Source organism: Schistocerca americana, chromosome 8 (assembly GCF_021461395.2).
Source record: "Schistocerca americana isolate TAMUIC-IGC-003095 chromosome 8, iqSchAmer2.1, whole genome shotgun sequence".
NCBI lineage: Eukaryota > Metazoa > Arthropoda > Insecta > Orthoptera > Acrididae > Schistocerca > Schistocerca americana.
In genome coordinates, this window is record NC_060126.1 from 96,343,705 (window position 1) to 96,363,348 (window position 19,644).

At 39.7% G+C, this 19,644-nt stretch overlaps 1 protein-coding gene across 1 annotated transcript in view; it reads left to right on the forward strand.

The window, feature by feature from the left end:
• Positions 1-19,644, forward strand: part of LOC124545317 (cell division control protein 45 homolog) — a 145,786-nt gene that overhangs the window by 107,621 nt on the left and 18,521 nt on the right. Inside the window, exon 12 of the mRNA XM_047124219.1 lies at positions 13,729-13,928. Within this exon, the coding sequence (XP_046980175.1) occupies positions 13,729-13,928 (200 nt within the window). The remainder of the gene's footprint in view (positions 1-13,728; positions 13,929-19,644) is intronic.

Here is a 19,644-nt window from a genome sequence, read left to right on the forward strand (position 1 = left end):
AGTAAACACATCTCAGTTATACACTGTATCCAGTAAGAGCTGGGATATCTGTTTTGTACTCCTTCCCTTGACACAAATATTTGTTGTATGTTGTTGTTGTTGTTGTGATCTTCAGTCCAAACACTGGTTTGATGCAGCTCTCCATGCTACTCTACCTTGTGCAAGCATCTTCATATCTGAGTAACTACTGCAATCTACATCCTTCTGAATCTGCTTACTGTATTCATCTCTTGGTCTCTCTCTTCGATTTTTAGCCCCCCCCCCCTTCCCCCTCTGTGCTTCCCTCCAGGAATAAATTGGTGATCCCTTGATGCCTCAGAATATGCCCTACCAACCAATCCCTTCTTGTAGTCAGGTTGTACCACAGATTTCTTGTCTCCTCAGTTCTATTCAGTACTTCCTCATTAGTTATGTGCTCTACCCATATAATCTTCAGCATTCTTCTGTAGCACCACACTTTGAAAGCTTATATTCTCTTATTGTCTAAACCCTTTATCGTCCGTGTTTCACTTTCATAGGCGGCTAAACTCCATACGAATACTTTCAGAGAGAAATTCCTGACACTTAATTCTATACTTGATGTTAACAAATTTATCTCCTCAGAAATGCTTTTCTTGCCATTGCCAGTCTACATTTTATATTGTCCCTACTTTGACCATCATCAGTTATTTTGCTTCCCAAATAGCAGAACTCATCTACAACTTTAAGTGTCTCATTTCCTAATGTAATTTCCCCAGCATCACCTGATTTAATTTGACTACATTCCATTATTATCGTTTTGCTTTTGTTGATGCTCATCTTATATTCTGTTTTCAAGACACAGTCCATTCCACTCAACTGCCCCTGCAAGTCCTTTGCTGCCTTTGATAGAATTACAATGTCATCGGGAAACCTCAAAGTTTTTATTTCTTCTCCTTGATCTTCAATTCCTACTCCAAATTTTTCTTTTGTTTCCTTTACTGCCTGTTCAATGCACAGATTGAATAACATTGGACATAGGCTACAACTTTGTCTCACTCCCTTCTCAACCACTGCTTCTCTTTCATGCTCCTTGGGTCTTACAACTGCCATCTAGTTTCTGTACAAATTGTAAATAGGCTTTTGCTCCCTGTATTTTACCTGTGCCACCTTTAGACTTTGAAAGAGAGTGTTCCAGTCAACATTGTCAAAAGCTTTCTCTAAGACTACAAATGCAGGTTTGCCTTTTCTTAGCCTATCTTCTAATATAAGTCATAGGGTCAGTATTGCTTCGCATGTTCCTTACATTTCTCTAGAATCCAAACTAATCTCCCCTGAGGTTGGTTTCTACCAGTTTTTCCATTCTTCTTTAAATGATTCATGTTAGTATTTCGCAACTGTGGCTTCTTAAACTGATAGTTTGGTAATTGTCTCACCTGTCAGCACATATTTGCTTTGGAATTGGAATTATTATATTCTTCTTGAAGTCTGTGGGTATTTTGCCTGTCTCACGTCTTTCTCACCAGATGGAAGAATTTTTTGTCATGGCTGGCTCTCTCAAAGTTATCAATAGCTCTGATGGAATGTTGTCTACTCCTGGGGCCTTGTATCAACTTACGTCTTTCAGTGCTTTATCACGTTCTTCACGCAGTATCATATCACCCTTATCATCTTCATTTTCTCCTCTTCCACTTCTATGATATTGCCTTCGAGTACATCTCCCTTGTATAAACCCTGGTGCAAGTCTTTCGTGTTAACGCCACTTCGGTGACTTGCGTGTCGATGAGGATGAAATGATGATGATAAGGACAACACAACACCCAGTCCCTACCAGAGAAAATCTCCGACCCAGCCGGGAATCGAACCCAGGCCGTTAGGTGACAGTCCATTGTGGTGACCACTCAGCTACCAGGGGCAGACATTTTGTGTTTATAAATGTGTCTTCACCTGACCAGAACTCATGTTCCTCCTGCCACCAAACTTCACTAACTCCCACTATAACTAACTTTAACATACCCATTTCGCTTTTTTAATTTTCTAACCTTCCTGCCCGATTAAGGGATCTGACATTTCACACTCCGATCTGCAGAACTTCAGTTTTGTTTCTCCTGATAACAATGTCTTCCTGAATAGTCCCTGCCAGGGGATCCAAATGGGGGGACTTTTTACTTCTGGAATATCTTACCCAAGAGGATGCCATCATCATTTAACCATGCAGTAGAGGTTCATGCCCTCGGGAAAAATTATGGCTGTAATTTCGCCTTGCCTTCAACTGTTCACAGTATCACCACAGCAAGGCTGTTTTAGTTGCTGTTACAAGATCAGATGAGTCAACCATCCAGACTGTAGCTCTGCAACTACTGAAAAGGTTGCTTCCCTTGTTCAGTAACTGCATGATTGCACGTTTGTTTAGCCTCCCAACAAATACCCCTTCGCTGTGCTTTCACCTACGGTATGGCTGTCTGTATCACTGAGGTACACAAGCCTCACCACCAGTGGCAAGGTCCATGGTTGAAGCTGTTGTACGTACATGAACTTTACATATTTCTTGAAGGAGCCTTGTGGATCGGAAATGCCCTTATCACTGGGTTTCTCATAAAACAGTTTACAAAACATTGTACAAGAAAGAAAGAGAATATACAGCACTTCTGTGGCAGCTACTGTGCTACAGCTCTGAGATTGGTACGCCCACTACTCATCCATAGCCTTCAAATTTTTACTGGATTTAGGAGCCAAGAGGGAAAGAAAAAGTGTGCCAATAGTTCACAAAATTAATCTAAAAGAGTGCACAATGAAGAGTACCAGGTTCATTCAGAAGTCCTATACCGTCAGCCAATGTTCTGAATCTCAAAACGATATTACAAGAAGTTACCACTGATGTCAAGAAGAGGAGATTCCTGTTAAAAAACTGGATAGTGCAGTTCTGTTTAATGACTTTGAGATCACTACAAATTTCACTAAAAGGATGAAGATCTGCTAATAGTGAGTGAAATATTTCTGCAGCACAGATATAATTCTGTGTTGTGCATTGAAATGAATTAATGGTTTTAGATAACTTATTTCTAGTTGTGTAGGCATTTATTTCCTTTTTATCCATTTCAGATGGATCAATGAAACATACATCAGTACGATTCATCAATCAACCTGAAATGGTATTTCAATAGTATTTCAATTTATTTTGCACTCTTTCTTTGCTTTTTGTATGTTATTCATATAAGAATGTGATAGGGATAATGTGTCAAAAGAAGAGATAGGAAATGGTGCTTGTGTGCACTGACATATGCATATTTTAACATTTTTTTGAAGCCAATTGCAAACAGCAGTAATGTACTTTTTTAAATACTTGTCACACTATTAATTGTCTTTTATTACTACCAATTTTAATATTAATTCCATCATCATTTGATATCGGCATTCAAAGAAACAAAGCAGGAAATATATAGAAATGCACAAATACTAATCAGTTGTATGTTGGTGATATACAAAGTAATACAAAAATATCAATTGCTAATCACCTATCATAGCATCCATCAAAATGGAATCCATATATGAAGGGCATTCAATAAGTAATGCATCACATTATTTTTCTCAGCCGATTTCAGTTGAAAAAATGTGTTATTTGTTGTTGGACATCATGGAATATTCCTGCTTCACCCCCTATAGTTTAATGAAGTTACAATAGGTGGCAGTGCTAAAGGTAGCCTCTGAAATGAAGATACATTCCAGGAAAAGAGCTGTCATTTAATGTCTTTTGGTGGAAAATCAGTGTATTGCAGATAATCATAGGCTCTAGCAGAGGGTCTACGGAGACCTGGCAGTGAACAAAAGCACAGTGAGTTGTTGGGTGAGGCATCAATCATCATCGAAACAAGGCTACGCAAATCTGTCTGACCTCCCACGTGCGAGCCGACTGCACGCAGCTGTAACTTCTGAAGTGTCTTCATCACCACAAAAATGCAAACAATGTTCTCCTTCTCCGTGACAACGTAAGGTGCCCTACAAGTCTGTGCAACTGAGAGGAGCTCACAAAACTTCAGTATACTATTCTTCTGCATCCACCCAGCTTCTGACTTCCATAAGTTTGGCGCAATAAAGGCTACACTCTGCACCGAATAGTACATGGATGCTGGGGAGGTTATTGATGTAGATGGACATTGGGTATTATGTCGACTAGTAGAATGGTCCCGTGTAAATGTACACACGCTCCCTGTGAGGTGGTGTAAGGTCGCAAAATTGTGCAGGATTATGTTGAAAAATAGGATTGTGTAGCCAAAGAGTGGGACATAATATGATGTATTAGAATCCTGAATAAAACCAGGTTGCTTTCAGAAAAAAGTGTATTGCATTATTTATTGAACGCCCGTTGTCATACTTGTCTCATCTACATTGTAACACACATACATAAACCCACCTGGTATCTTAGCACAAGAGAGGATGTGATCCATTATAAATTACAGTAATGACTGATCATCAGCTAATTGTACACGCGTCAGAGAATATAAAACGCAAGGTGTTTTACTTCATGTATTCAGTATTCAAAATTGTTACACATTTCATATGTTCATTGGTGTTACACATAATTACAGAATAAAAGCTTACAATAGATTACAAGTCGGTAGTAAAATTAAAAAAAAAAATAGTAATAATTCAGAATCAATGTAAGATTAATATAGAAAAGTATATAGGTGTGGTTAATATATATATATATATATATATATATATATATATATATATATATATATATATATATATATATATATATATATACACACACATGTGAATTAATTACACAGAAGTACATGCTTTTCATGACATTCAGTGTCAATGGGACAAAACAAGGAATAACTGTAAAATAAAAAACAAAGAATAAGCACAATATAGCACGTAACCATGGAACTCCCATACAGTGTGCATCACTGTACCACAATGTGTGTGTATGCTATGGAATAAAAAGTATCCAAACATCCCCAAAAGCATACGTTTTTCATATTAGGTGCATTGTGCTGCCACCTGTTGCCAAGTACTCCATATCAGCGACCTCCGTAGTCATTAGACAACGTGAGAGAGCAGAATGGGATGCTCTGCGGAACTCACGGACGACTTCAAATGTGGTCAGGTGATTGGGTGTCACTTGTGTCATACATCTGTATGTGAAATTTCCATACTCCTAAACATCTCTAGGTCCACTGTCTTTGATGTGATAGTAGAGTGGAAATGTGAAGGGACACATACAGCACAAAAGCGTACAGGCTGACCTCGTCTGTTAACTGACAGTTGAAGTGGGTCATATGTATAATAGGCAGACATCTATCTAGACCATCACACAGGAATTCTAAACTGCATCAGGATCCACTGCAAGTACTATGACAATTAGGTGGGAGGTGAGAAAACTTGGATTTCATGGACGAGCACAGCTGCCCATAAGCCACACATCTTGCCGGTAAATGCCAAACGACACCTCGCTTGGTGTAAGGAGCATAAATATTGGGTGATCGAACAGTCGAAAAACGTTGTGTGAATGACAAATCATGGTACACAATGTGGCAGTACAATGACAGGGTGTGCATATGGCGAGTGCCCGGTGAACGTCATCTGCCAGCATGTGCAGTTCCAACTGTAAAATTCAGAGGTGGTGGTGTTATGGTGTGGTTGTGTTTTTCGTGGAGGGGGCTTGCATCCCTTGTTGTTTTGCGTGGCACTATCACAGCACATGCCTACATTGATATTTTAAGCACCTTCTTCCTTTCCACTGTTGAAGAGCAATTCAGGGATGGCGATTGCATTTTTCAACATGATCAAGCACTTGTTCATAATGCACAGCCTGTGGCGGAGTGGTTACACGACAATAACATCTGTGTAGTGGACTGACCTCCACAGAGTCCTGACTTGAATCCTATAGAACATCTCTGGGATGTTTTGGAATGCCGACTTCGTGCCAGGCCTCACTGACCAACATTGATACCTCTCGTCAGTGCAGCACTCCGTGAAGAATGGGCTGCCATTCCCCAAGAAACCTTCTAGCACCTGATTGAATGTATGCCTGTGAGAGTGGAAGCTGTCATCAAGGCTAAGGGTGGGTCAACACCATATTGAATTCCAGCATTACCAATGGAGGGCACCACGAACTTGTAAGTCGTTTTTAGCCAGGTGTCCAGATACTTTCGATCACATAGTGTATATATAGTGGGACGGACACACACACACACACACACACACACACACACACACACACACACCTCCCCCACTCCCATGAATGTCAGCGATATTTCTCTTTCTCGTTAAATGTGACTTGCTGTCCAGATCGCGTTCTCACACCTTTCTTGAAACTCTGGAGCTTCTCCTTGGGATTGGCATGTTGTTCTAGCTGTGGGGTGGTAGGCCTGCTGATGTTTCCTGCATGGCAGCATGCGATGTTTGTCGAGGCTCCTATGTAGCTTGTCATGGGGAAGGATCTTTAGTTGCTGCCTGTCCCTTCTTCGTGTTTCTTGATGTCAGTTCTTTTTTCTTTTGGCTGTGAATCTTTAAATGCTAATTTGATATGGTCAAGTACAACAGTGTTAGGTTGTCATGGATCTCGATTTAGAAACTGTCATTGCCTCGACTGATTACTGTACATGGAGCTTCATAGGGGTGTTGCAGTGGTCCGCGTACCACATCATTGTGCAATAGCACTTGAAAACAGATTGCTAAATCCGCAAAGACAAATGTGCAGCGTCGTGTTTGTTCCCAAGATTGTACTGGACAAAACTGACATGTGGGATAGCAAATTAGGGCCTGAAAGAGTTAAGCCTCAAATTGGCTTCCTTGATCTGTCATTATGCTCAACAGTACACCAAAATGCGCAATCCGTCCATTGAAAAATGTTTTCGCCACAATGTCTTTAGTGATGTTTGCCATCTTGACATCTTGAGTATCTGTCAGCAATTGTAAGCCAGTAACTGCAGCCTTCAGACATTAATTGTGGGCCTACAAAATCCATGTGGACATTGTCAAATCACCGGTTAGACAGTATAAATGTACCTAGTGGTGCATTGACACAAGGGGACTAATGACCTCAGCAGTTGAGTCCCATAGTGCTCAGAGCCATTTGCATTGACACACAGTGTGATTTTGTTCTTTACACAGGCCATGCATTGTTGGGTATATGATTAGCAGTCAGTGTTCATGCTGGGCCAGATGAAAGATTGTTTAACCGCCTTTGTGGTTCATCACTCTAGGATGTGCTAGATTGTGCAATGAAGCGATTGCCTGGGCTTGAAATAGCTGCACAACAAATGGCTGAGGCTTTAGCTTGGTAACATCTTAGTATAACTCCATGTTAGTACATGGTATTGTCACTTTTTGTAGTTGGAAATCTGATTGTTGCACAAGCCATGTATGCAGCTCCTCATCCATGCCATGACATCAAATTCAATAGCTGCAGCTCAATTACATCCATTGCCTCAATATGTTAAGTTTGTCTTGCATGTAGATGATGATGGTTGTAAATTGGCCAATGTAGTCAATATGCCTCAGTTGTCTTGGCATTGTCTTTCTTGGCTTCACTTTGAAGGCATATGTTAACGGCTTATAGTCCATAAGGATACTGAAATGGTGGCCTTCCAAAGAATGCTTGAATTTTTTTACTGCAGTGTAGGCTGTGTACAGCTGACAATCATACATCGCCAACTTCTGCTGTGAGGGTGACAGCTTTTGACTAAAGAAAGCGAGTGGATTATCCTCTTCTGTAACACTGCTCCAGCTATGTTAGCAGAAGAATCGACTATTAATGCTAACAGTGTGTTTGCTTCAGGGTGTGCTAGTAGAGCTGCATCTGCTAGTGCTGTTTTGATAGCACCAAAGACAGACTCTGCCTCGTGTGTCCATTGCAGTCTGTTGTTTGGTCAATGTGCACCCTTTAGGAGTTATTCAGTGGTGCTATTATTGATACATGATGTGACGAAAACTGCTGGTAGAAATTTATTACACCAAGATAACATCGCAACTGCTGACTTGTAACCAGCTGTGAGTATTCACATATGGCTTCCACCTTGTCTTGTGGTGGTCAGATGCCATGTGCATCCCCTGTGTAGCCAAAAAAGTGGACTTCTTGATGCCAAAAATATGTTTTGATGCATTCACTGTTAGTCCTTTTGTATCCAAATATTCAAACAACTTTGTCAACTGCTGTGTGTGTTCCTTTTCAGATGTAGATGTAATGAACATATTGTCTCTATCTATACATAACAAAATTCTGGATCACATGTTATTTTGTCCATGAATCACTGAACAGTCTGTGCTGCATTACAAAGCCCAAATGGCATTTGTTTGAACTCAAACAAAGAAAACAATGTGGTGACAGCCATGTTAGGAATGTCTTTAGGAATCTGATAGTTAGGGACTGGAAAATGTAGCATGTATTTTTGGTAAAATTCACATCTATTTTTCGCAAATTTTGCATCTATTTTTGTCGAACTTCTCATCTATTTTCTTTGATAGTATATGATTAGACGCACAAATTTAAAATGTTGTCACACTACATGAGTGAAGACAAACAAATTATTAGTTCTTTGAAATATACTGCTAAAAAAAGTTCTGATTTGGAACTTTTGTTGGAATGTTTGCTTTTGCAAAAACTTGAACACCTTTTTCTTCAGAAATGGCATTTCTTTTCTTTGTTTGGGTGCATTTAAGCTATCAAATATGATTGTTCTATTGAAAAGCAGAAGCTTCTTCCCACCAGTTAATTAAATGCGTCTCCGGTATAAGGTATTTCTGGACATTATTTGTCTTGTCCTGCCCATTTTGAAGATTTAAAAAATCTAAAGACTACTAATTTCAATCTTTTGTAGGCACTCATAGTCCTACGACCCATGCTTGTCAACGCTACAGTTAGAACTTGTCAACATTTACTGTTGAAGTAGAACCAAATGTACGACAACTCAATGTTAATGTTAGGGGAAGAATTTCGGAGCCATCAAAAAATGTTAGATTTTGTTTTCCAATCACTTTAGCGCAGAGGGTGGGCGCCATAGGCTGTAGTCGCAGATGGCCATGAGCGTAAACAAGACTAGAATTTTGACCGTCACAGGGGAAGGAGCAGTGCGGGGAAACAGGCCCCGCCTCCATTTCGCTGGGCAGCAGCCTCCAGCAGAACTAACTCATTGTCATAGGGATCACCAATCTCTTCTGGTGTTGTAAGGGTCAAAATCGAAATCCATGATGGACCAGAATTAGTGGTTTCACTTATTTTGAAATAAGAAGAGAAATCAATGAGAAACACACAACACAAAGCATTTTGCAACGGCTACCGCGCAATTGCTGGTTGAAGTTAGTGCGCATTGTTAACAAAGTAGTTCAGGCAGTGTTCAACGCAACTACAGTTCAAAACATCTGCCTCCTAATATGTAATGTTAAAACTGCCCGTATCATACTACCTTTCGAGCTTTAGCTAACAAATAATAGTAAGTGTTTCTTTCTTTTAAAATGCTAGGTCCCATAACTAGTACTATGTTGCATTATGGATGTGGATCTTAAATAGACCACCGAGCGAGGTGGCGCAGTGGTTAGCACACTGGACTCGCATTCGGGAGGACGACGGTTCAATCCCGTCTCCAGCCATCCTGATTTAGGTTTTCCGTGATTTCCCTAAATCGCTTCAGGCAAATGCCGGGGTGGTTCCTTGGAAAGGGCACGGCCGAATTCCTTCCCCATCCTTCCCCCACCCAAGCTTGCTCTCCGTCTCTAATGACCTCGCTGTCGACGGGATGTTAAACACTAATCTCCTCCTCCTCCTCTTAAATAGACCATTTAACTGTTCACAATTGGCGTGGCACCAGGTCATTGAGGGCATTGATACATTGTTGCATTCATACACTTTATTTTGCAAGTAGTCTCCTGCGCAAATTATCTTTCCAAATTGGGATTCGCCAGATTATGTAAAATGCCATAACTGATAACGTTTTTGACATTGTATGCATAAAATAAAGCTATTTCAAACTGTCTCTGATAAATAGCTCATCTGGATACAATTCGCTATGAAACAGCACCTATTAAGTTATTTCGGGTTTTAGCGTTTTGAGGCAGAATTCACATCTGTTTCGCATTTATTGCAAAATGGAAATTTTTCCTGGCCCGTACTGATAGTATACTCTGACCAAATCTATTGTTGAAAAAATTGTTTTGCCTTGTACTCCGGCAGAGAAATCCTCTGTATGTGGCCCAGGATATCTGCTCAGAATGGTTCTCGCATTCAGTCGCTGGTAATCACCGTAAAGGTGCCAACCATTGTCCTTTTTGGGTACCCTGTGAAGCCGCTACTTCAAGAACAGCAGATATGTTCAGCTGACATGCTATGGAACTCTTGTGTGATAATTTGTAATTTATCCAATGCTAAACTTTGAGAGCGTGCATAAGTTGATGGTAGTGAGGACACAATGAATTGCGAAGTGTTTGACAGGTGGTAATATTATTGATTGCCTGGTGATCTCCGGGAAACTTGTTAGTAGTCGTGTATATTTCATGTCCCCAGTTATCGCTTAATTGCTGCTGACATAGGTTAGGTACCAGATTGTAGAACACGAAGAAGTCTTCTGCTAGTATGGGGCGTGACGCTGTGATCATACTGCCACTCAAAGGTACGCCAGAGTCCAAGGTTGAGTAGTAAAGTGACGTGTCCATATGTCATAATCTTTGTAGCATTTGCAGCATACAGTCAACCATCGTCATGGCTGCAACATGGTAACTTTATTGCAGAATGCTCTGGTATTTCTGCTCTGGTGCCTATCAGGTACTGCACTTTTGAGTTCTGGTCCGTAATAAACAAACATGTGTTGCCAGGTGGATATGGTTGCAGCTGCTACTGTATGCATCATGATTTGCTGTACACAGTGATGTACCCTTCCATATATCCTCACCAAATTTTCTGTGGTACAAAATATGTTGTGTGCCACTGGTGAAAGAATTCAACTTCTTGATCATGAACTTGTGCATTGCCTTTTCTGTGCTTTTTGTAGAACGTTCACTTGTACTGTAAGCTTAGCTAGTTGAGACAGTAGTGACAACAAAGTCTCTGAGGTTGAGCTATCTTGTGCATTAACCATCATCACGATCAGCTGTTTGTGCTATGCATTCAAATCTCCAGGACATGCTGTTAAAATCTTCTGGTAGTTGGGATAGCCATATATTGTGTAACACATCATCACTGACAGTATTACTTGCAAGAGTACGCAGACGACAAAGCAATTGTGATGGAGCTCTGTTACCTAATTCGGCTGTTTGTTGAAGCTTTTCCAGATACAGTGAAACCTTTGTTTTACATTTTTGTGCAGTCCAGATTTAAAAACCGCGAAGTTGAAAAAAATGCAGAATTGAGGAAAACATTAAAACCCTTCAAAGTATTACCTAAAACACATGTAATTGGCATATATGATTAAAAATTGCAGTCCTCTCCAATACTTTGAATAAATCTAAATGAAGGAAATTAAATGTAGAGTGCAATGTTTATATGGTAATTTGTGGTGATGAATTTCATCAGTTTTTAAAATATCACAGATTTGTAACAACAAGTAGAAAATCGTCACAAAATTGAAGAAGGCATCTGGGTACAAGGCAATTGAGCTATTTTCCAGCATGGTATTCCACAAATTATACGTTCAAAACTCACATTTTTGACAGATCTTCCTTTGTGCTCACCCAGAAAAAATCAAAAATTGATTAATGTGTTGAATAAACCAAAAACATCCCAAAAGCTAAGTGGTTAAGCCATAGGCATAAATGCGGACATCTGCTTAATGATGTACTTTGTCTCCATTGCTGTTATTGTTTGATGCTTTTCTTATCAGCTGCACTTCATATGCTCACCACCATTTAAATGTTATTTTAGGCTTGATGAGAGAAACAGAGATGTGAAAAAATGAGTTTGATTCCTGAATTGACATTACAGGATTATTAGAAGTCGGCTCAGTGAATTTCTGAACACTATGTAAAACGTAAATTTGAAACAAAGCTCAGGTGCTACAGTTTTGCTTCATGACCTCTATCACTGCTACCAATCTTTACAATTTCCATTGTGTAGCGCAAAATGTATACATGAGGTGCATGTAATTGTTCAAACTGTATCGAGCCGGATTTGAAAAAAAAAAAATCTTTAAAATGTGCTGTCGCAAAACCCTTGTTCTATTTCCGTGTGACACCTCTGTCTAAGCATATCAGTTGCACGAAAAGTTTATTTTCAGCTCTTCACAAAATGCATTCACCCCTACCAGCACTCCTGTCACTGAAGGGCCACTCACTCTTTCCACACATCCAGTAGGTGAGCTTATTTTACGTATGTAAGTGTGGAGTGGTTGCTGGTCTGGCTATTGGGTGACTTAACAAGATGCCAGCCAATAAAAGTTCACTAGCCAGAAATGGGCGACATATCCTCGATGATGACAGAGCGTATTTTTTGAGTCTCAGTATTTGAACATAAAAAGTTGACAATTGATATTGTTGCTGAATACAGTACACTGGAAATACTAAAAAAGATGAGACAGAGTTATAAGTGGCACAAGGAAAGGTTGTGGCTGGTCCCCTTCATCACATATTGGCCTGGTCCAGAACATTTCGCTTTCACTGTCTTTTTTTTTCTATTACCGCTGCAACCTAGCAGTAGTTGTATCATAATTGCGCGGTGAAACTAAATTTTGCAAGTTGTGTTGGCAACACTGAACATCGATTATGTCAGCATTTCCTCTCTCATATCTGTCCTCTGCAGAACGATCTAACATATTCCCATAACTCTGCCACCATCCATGGTGTGAATAATCTGTCTGTTGTGCAACTTATAACTCGTTCAGTCACATCAAATGTCAATAGGAAGAAATGGGATGAAGTCAAGCAAGACATCAAGTAAAAACTTAGAATCAAGGTAAACCCTACTAGGAAGAAATGTAAAATCAGGGAATGTTTAACATTGATCTTATGGGTTTTTCACAGGGGCTACGAATTGATGGTGTAGAATTTTGAAAAACATAAAATTGGAGACTGTGAAATCAAAGTTCCACTTTATTTAACTTCAGACTGTTGTGGTCACATAACCAATGCTTTCGTGATAGCAGCATATTGTTTGGTTCCCAGAGGCGTAAGATATTCTGTTATCGCAGTTAACGTTTAACTGTATTTCGTTTTATCTATCTGTGCTAAGATGAATTGGCACTCTAATTAAATGAACCGGGAAGGGGTTATGCTGCCAGAAAGGGGGTGATTTGATTGTAATCCTGCTGATAACTCCATTACTTGAGGCTGGCTTCGTAGGCATTGGTGAGGAATTCATCTTTGTGCTGAACAAAAAAATCAATGCAGCTTATGCATAAGTAACAGTCTTAGTTTTGATGTGGCATGGAATGCTGAAGCTGGTGCAGAAGGACTGTTATGCATGATCACATCATGAAAAGATTTATTTCCCCATGTAAAATAATTACACAGAAGTATGAAATTTGCATTGTGTTCAGTGTCAATGAGACAAAACAAGGAGTAACTACATAATCAAAAACAAAGAACAAGCACAATGCAGCATGGAACCATAGACTTCTCGTACAGTCTACATCACTGTACCGTGGAGTGCATATAATGGGAGTCACTGCATAGGTATGCCTGTCAGTGTTGACATGAATTTTTACTTTTTGAAATGTATTTTTGCTGGTTTATTTATTTTCTGTGTCTTGTGTTTATTTGATTTGTCTTCAGTGTCAGTGCGTTTCAGTTAGTGTGTTATATGTTTTGCAAGTAATGTTTCATGTGTTACCACAGGGCTCTATAGATGTGAAGATGTTTTCTCGTCCTCACAGTCTTGCATTGCTAGCACAGTTTGCACTGCAGGCTTATGTAGCTGTTTCCCGCAACAAGAAAGCTCATGGCCTACCCATGGTTGCCTCAGCCCCTCTTGATCCATCAGAAGGGACATGTCTTGTTGTTGGTGTTCCTCCGGTTTCAGAGGATTCACCTAAGAAGTAAGTATAAAATTTAAATATTTCAGTTATGCATGTTTTCCTGAATAAACTTGTGTGGAATGACAATGCACACAAAGTTTAAGCATTCACATTATTAAGAAATGTTCTAGTTCAGACTTGGCAGACTTATTGAGAAAAGGAGACTTTATTTACAGTACGAAAATTTCTGTGTTCCTCACATTTAGTCTGTAAGGATTACAGCTAGTGGAAATAAGTGATTCTCTTTCATATGTTCTAGTAAGTTTGAAATAAAAACTTTCAAATGTAGTGTCTGATAACTGCTTTTGTATATTTATTGAATTAATCATTCTAAATCCGGGCTTGGGACCGGCAATGGCGGAGTTAGAATGATTAATTCAATAAACACCTCAGGGTGTTATGAAGATTGGAGATACTCACACGCTCTTTAACAGCAATGAGCTAAGCCCAGCCTGGACTTCTGGAGTTGGTTTTGCTGTACACAATAAAATGATATCGGCTGTCAACAAATGGTCTCCTGTAAACGACCGAATCTGTTGGATGATTTTACACGCTAAACCATATAAGATCTGCCTAGTCAACTGTCATGCCCCATCAGAGGATGCCGATGAAGAAACAAAGAATAACTTCTATCTAGAACTAGAGAATGTAGTAGACAAACTCCCAAGACACTCAATTCAGTTGATAATGGGAGACTTCAATGCCCAAGTGGGAAGAGAAGTGCAGTATCGTCCAACGATAGGGCCTGATAGTATCCATGAAACAAGCAACGAGAATGGTATCAAATTAATTAACCTTGCCGATACAAGGAGAATGATCGTTAGAAGCACATACTTCCCCCGCAAAGCAGTGCATAAAGTAACCTGGATATCCCCAGATGGAAGTACGATGAACCAGATCGATCACGTTCTTGTTGACCGAAGACATCATTGTAGTGTCGAGCATGTAAGATCCTTTCGCGGGGCAGATATGAATTCAGACCATTTCTTAGTGGTAGTCAAACTACGTCTGAAACTTTCAACCATGTGGAGAAGAAATTCTGAAATGATGGTCCGCTTCGACAAGAATAAGTTGAAAGATGTAGAAGTGAGACAGCGCTATCAAGAAAAAATTGCAGAACATCTCACAATAACAGAGAACCCTACCAGTGTGGAGAACGCATGGATGCTGCTGAGGAATGCAGTGTTAGAAAGTGCAAATGAAGAACTAGTTTGCGATGCAAAACGAAGAAGTAAACCTTGGTTCGATGAACAATGTCGAGAATCTGTTGAGATTAGATCAGCGAAGAGGATAAAATGGCTACAGCAACTCTCGGAAGAAGCAAGGGTAGCTTACTACGAAGCGAGGCGTAACACGGACCAACTCATGAGAAAGAAGAAACGGGACCACCACAAAAGTCTGTTGATTGCAGTCGAAGAAGCAAAGTCGTCACGCTCGTTTTTCCAGGCCTCAAGATTCGCCAGAGGCGCATACAGACAACGTACATTGGTCCTAACGAATGAGACGGGTGAAGTTGTACCGCCAGAAGAGCAAGCAACCCTATTTAAAAAACATTTTGAAAACCTATTGAATCCCGACAACCCACCAGTAGGGACAACACAGACGGATGCCCGTTTTGACAGAGTTGAAGTCCCTGAACCATCTGAGGAAGAAATCAGTGCTGCCCTAAAAGCACTCAAGAACAACAAGGCTCCAGGAGGTAGTGGTATCACAGCTGAGATGCTTCGCTTGGGAGGGGAAACACTGGTGGGTGCTTTGAAACGATTAATTTCTACCATCTGGGAAGCAGAAGTTATTCCTGAGGAATGGAAGGGAGCAATCATATGTCCCATATTCAAGAAGGGAGATGCTACTCATGTATCCAACTACCGAGGGATTTCGTTACTTGAAATTGGCTACAAAGTTTTTACAACACTGCTACTAAACCGCATGAAACCACTGGCTGAAGGAATTGTAGGGACCTATCAATGTGGGTTCGTTGCTGGACGATCGACAATTGATCACATATTTACTCTGAGGCAGTTGATAGAAAAATTCTACGAATTCAATAAGGATCTACACCTCATCTTCATCGATTTTCGACAAGCTTATGACAGCATTGACCGCGCCACGTTATGGGAAACGTTAGAGGAACTTGGCATCCCATCAAAATACATCTGCTTAATTGCTGCTTGCTACTCTCAGTCTACGGCCCAAGTGCGGTTTGGTAATCAACTATCACCATCATTCAGTATACAAAATGGATTGAGACAAGGAGATCCATTGGCGCCAATATTATTCAATTTGGCCCTGGAAAAAGTAAGCCGTGACACTTGTCGAACCAGAGAGATGGAGATGGTGGGAGCAGACACAATCTTGGCATTTGCTGATGATGTTGTGATCCTTGGCGACACTCTAGAGCAAGTACGCAGGGATACTTCCCGATTCCTCCACAATGCAGAGAAAATTGGGCTGGTGGTGAACGAGGAAAAAACTAAATATCTTGTTGTATCACGCCGCCGAGATCTCCCTCCTTCCATTGATGTCGACAGGCATACCTTCGAACGAGTTGAAGAGTTCAAGTACCTGGGCTCCATACTAACAAATAGAAGTGAAGTAACGAAAGAAGTACAGCAACGTATAACAAATGCTAATCGCATGTTCTTTAGCCTGAACAATCTTTTCAGATCTCGGCTGATATCGCAGAAGAACAAGATCCACCTATACACGACACTGGTGAGACCAGTACTTTTATACGGCTGTGAAACTTGGGCAACATCAGCAACAGCAGAAGAAGCAATATGTGCATTTGAAAGGAAGGTACTTCGGAAGATATATGGACCCATCTACAATGCCATGGAAGGTAAATGGGAACGAAGAAAAAAAGAAGATTTATACCAGCGGTATGGAAAGCCACACATTGGACGAATATTGGCGCAGAAGAGACTCCAATGGTTTGGCCACATCCTACGGGCAGACGGATCCCTTCCAAACAGAGTCCTCCACTCTCAACCCACAGGAAAACGCCCTAGAGGACGCCCAAGAACTCGATGGAAGGATAGGATAACAACGATCCTGAAAGAAGTGGAACCAGCAGCCGTGGAGGAGGACGCCAACGACCGGATGAGATGGACTGCCATCTGCAACAGCTCCCTCCTCTCGTGTAATTGACAGACACTGCGTGTGTGTTTTTTTGTTTTTTTTGTTTCTGTAATGTATCCCTCTTGCCTTTTAAACCTTTGATTGAATGCCCTGTTTATTTTTTCGTTTTTTTTTCTTTAAGCTGTAATGTACATATGTAACTTTTACTACTGTATAGAGTACTTTTGTAAGTCTTTTTGTCTTTACTTTTCCTTTTGTTCTTCTTGCTGTAGGCCTTAAAGGCCCGATAAGGCAATAAATGATGATGATGAAATGATGATGATTGAATTAATCATGAAAATGTGACATGTTTCTTATGTGAGAATATTGTTTTTACTTTTGTTGAGTGAGCTTCTTGTTAGTGCTTTGTTTTGGCCTGCTGTGAACCACACTATTTCTGCTCTGTCTTTGCTTGAGCTTTAAAGCACATCCATTGGTGTATTAACATTATTATTATTATTATTATTATTATTTTACAGAGAATGTACATAATACATTATTAAACTTCATTCTCTATTACTTGCAGAGAATTGCACTTTAATAATGTAATTAGCCAATTTTCTGTAGTACATTATTATAAACAATTACGTTTTTTGTCTTTGTGTTTCCGATTAAGCACTGAGCTGCTTGTTCTTCAGCATTTATAGTGTGACTAATAATAGATGTGTTTCCGGTTATCCAACCATATTAATGATTCCATTCATTTGCACAATATTGGATACATCGATTCTTTGCCTCACATGTGGCTAAAATTTGATTAAGAAAAACATTGATGGTTGTTAATACATTTAGAATATCTTAAAGTTTCATTTAACATAACGTAGTAATAATATATCTAATATGTAAGTAGGACCTACTTCCAAGAGCTTAACACTACCAGTGCACATTTGCTAAGGTTTCGGACCAATCATCACATTTGTGTTTGTTTAAAGCAGCTTTATTCTTATGATGAACAGAGTATAGCAACTGCTCAAAATTACGACTGTCAAACTGAATGTATACTTTACAGGAGTGCGTAAAGCGGTGACACTCTCTCTCAGATTCTCCACCATATATTTCCTTTTCAGTTTATAATGGAGTTCCATATTTCAATGATCACAGATTTCTTATCTACAAGTGCTCAGTTTAAGGTTGTTTACTATTTGTATAATTTTGGTTTAAAGATTTAGGCTACTCTTTATATATTATATTGAGTGGCAGTCAATGTGTGGGGCCTTTAAAAAGAGTACAAGGGTTATTCAATAATTAAACAGACAAATGAACGAAGTAAGTCTAACAATTAAGTTCCATTTGCATTTCTGTCAGCAGCAGTGCTGCAATTGCAGTTCAGTACATGTGCGAATAGATACTTCGAGTCGTGGAGCAGGAGAGAACTCCATATTGAGTTTCCTGCATGTTTTTATACTGTATAGTGCTTGTTTAGAATGGCAAAGTTGATTGAAACTCCCATCACTCGTGAGATTAGACCTGTAATCCATTTTCTCAATGTGAAGAACACTAAACCAGTTGGCATTCATTGGCAGATTGGTGAGCTTTAAGGAGAAAATGCTGTGAGTGCTTCAGTGGTGGTGATGAAGTTGATCAAGTGCATGATGACAGATGAAGTGGACATCTATGTTTGGTTAATGAAGAGCTGGTTCATGCCATTTAAGAATTTGTAGAGGAAAGCCTTAAATTTACAGAATTTGATTGTTCTAAAACCTAACCACAAATTTCAGGATTGCTTTTTCTTGAAATTGTTCCCAAAAAACTGAATTTTTGAAAACTGTGTGCTCATCGGGTTCCAAAAACTCACAAAATACAGCAGCTGGGCAATGCTTTTGGTGTTTTGACACATTACAATAAAGATAGTGGTGATTTTCAAAGCAAGATAATGACTGAGGATGACACTGGGGTTAGAAGTTGTCTAATGTCAAGTCATTTGTCCCCATTCTGTTTGCAAGTGGAACAGGAAAGGAAGTGACCAATAGTGGTACAAAGTACGGTCTGCCATGCACCGTACAATGTCTTGTGGAATATACAGGATGATTCAGCTGCCCCTATCTACAGGTTGTTTGCAACATGCAATGTATTCAAAAAACACTTCCTATGTGCAGACTTTTAGTCCTACAGAAAAACTGAACAGGACCTATTTGTAGGGAATTTAATGTAGTTAAATTTTGTACTGGTATATGTCTTCAATGGATGCTATGGGTTTTGAGTTGAAGAACAACATACAAAAGTGGCTTTCAAATGCGTTCTTCTTCAATAACTTGAAAACTGAGTGTCCAGTGAAGATGTATCCCAGTACAAAATAATTTAGATACTCTAAATTTACTATAAAAAGATACTGGTTTTTTTTTTCATAGGACTAAATGTTTGCATGTAGCAAGAGAGAGAACATGAAAATGTCGCATTTGGTTTTTGGAGGTGTTGCGGTTGCATAAAACCCTTAGGTAAAGCAGATGAATCATCCAGCATATATAGATGTAGGTTTATGAAACTCCTCAATTTTGCCAAGCCTTGACATCTTGAAAAATCATGTTAAGTGTCTTTTGGGATAGACATGGCATTCTAACGGTGCATTTTTACCCCTAGGTGAAACAATCAGCGGGAAGATTTACTGTAAGACATGTGT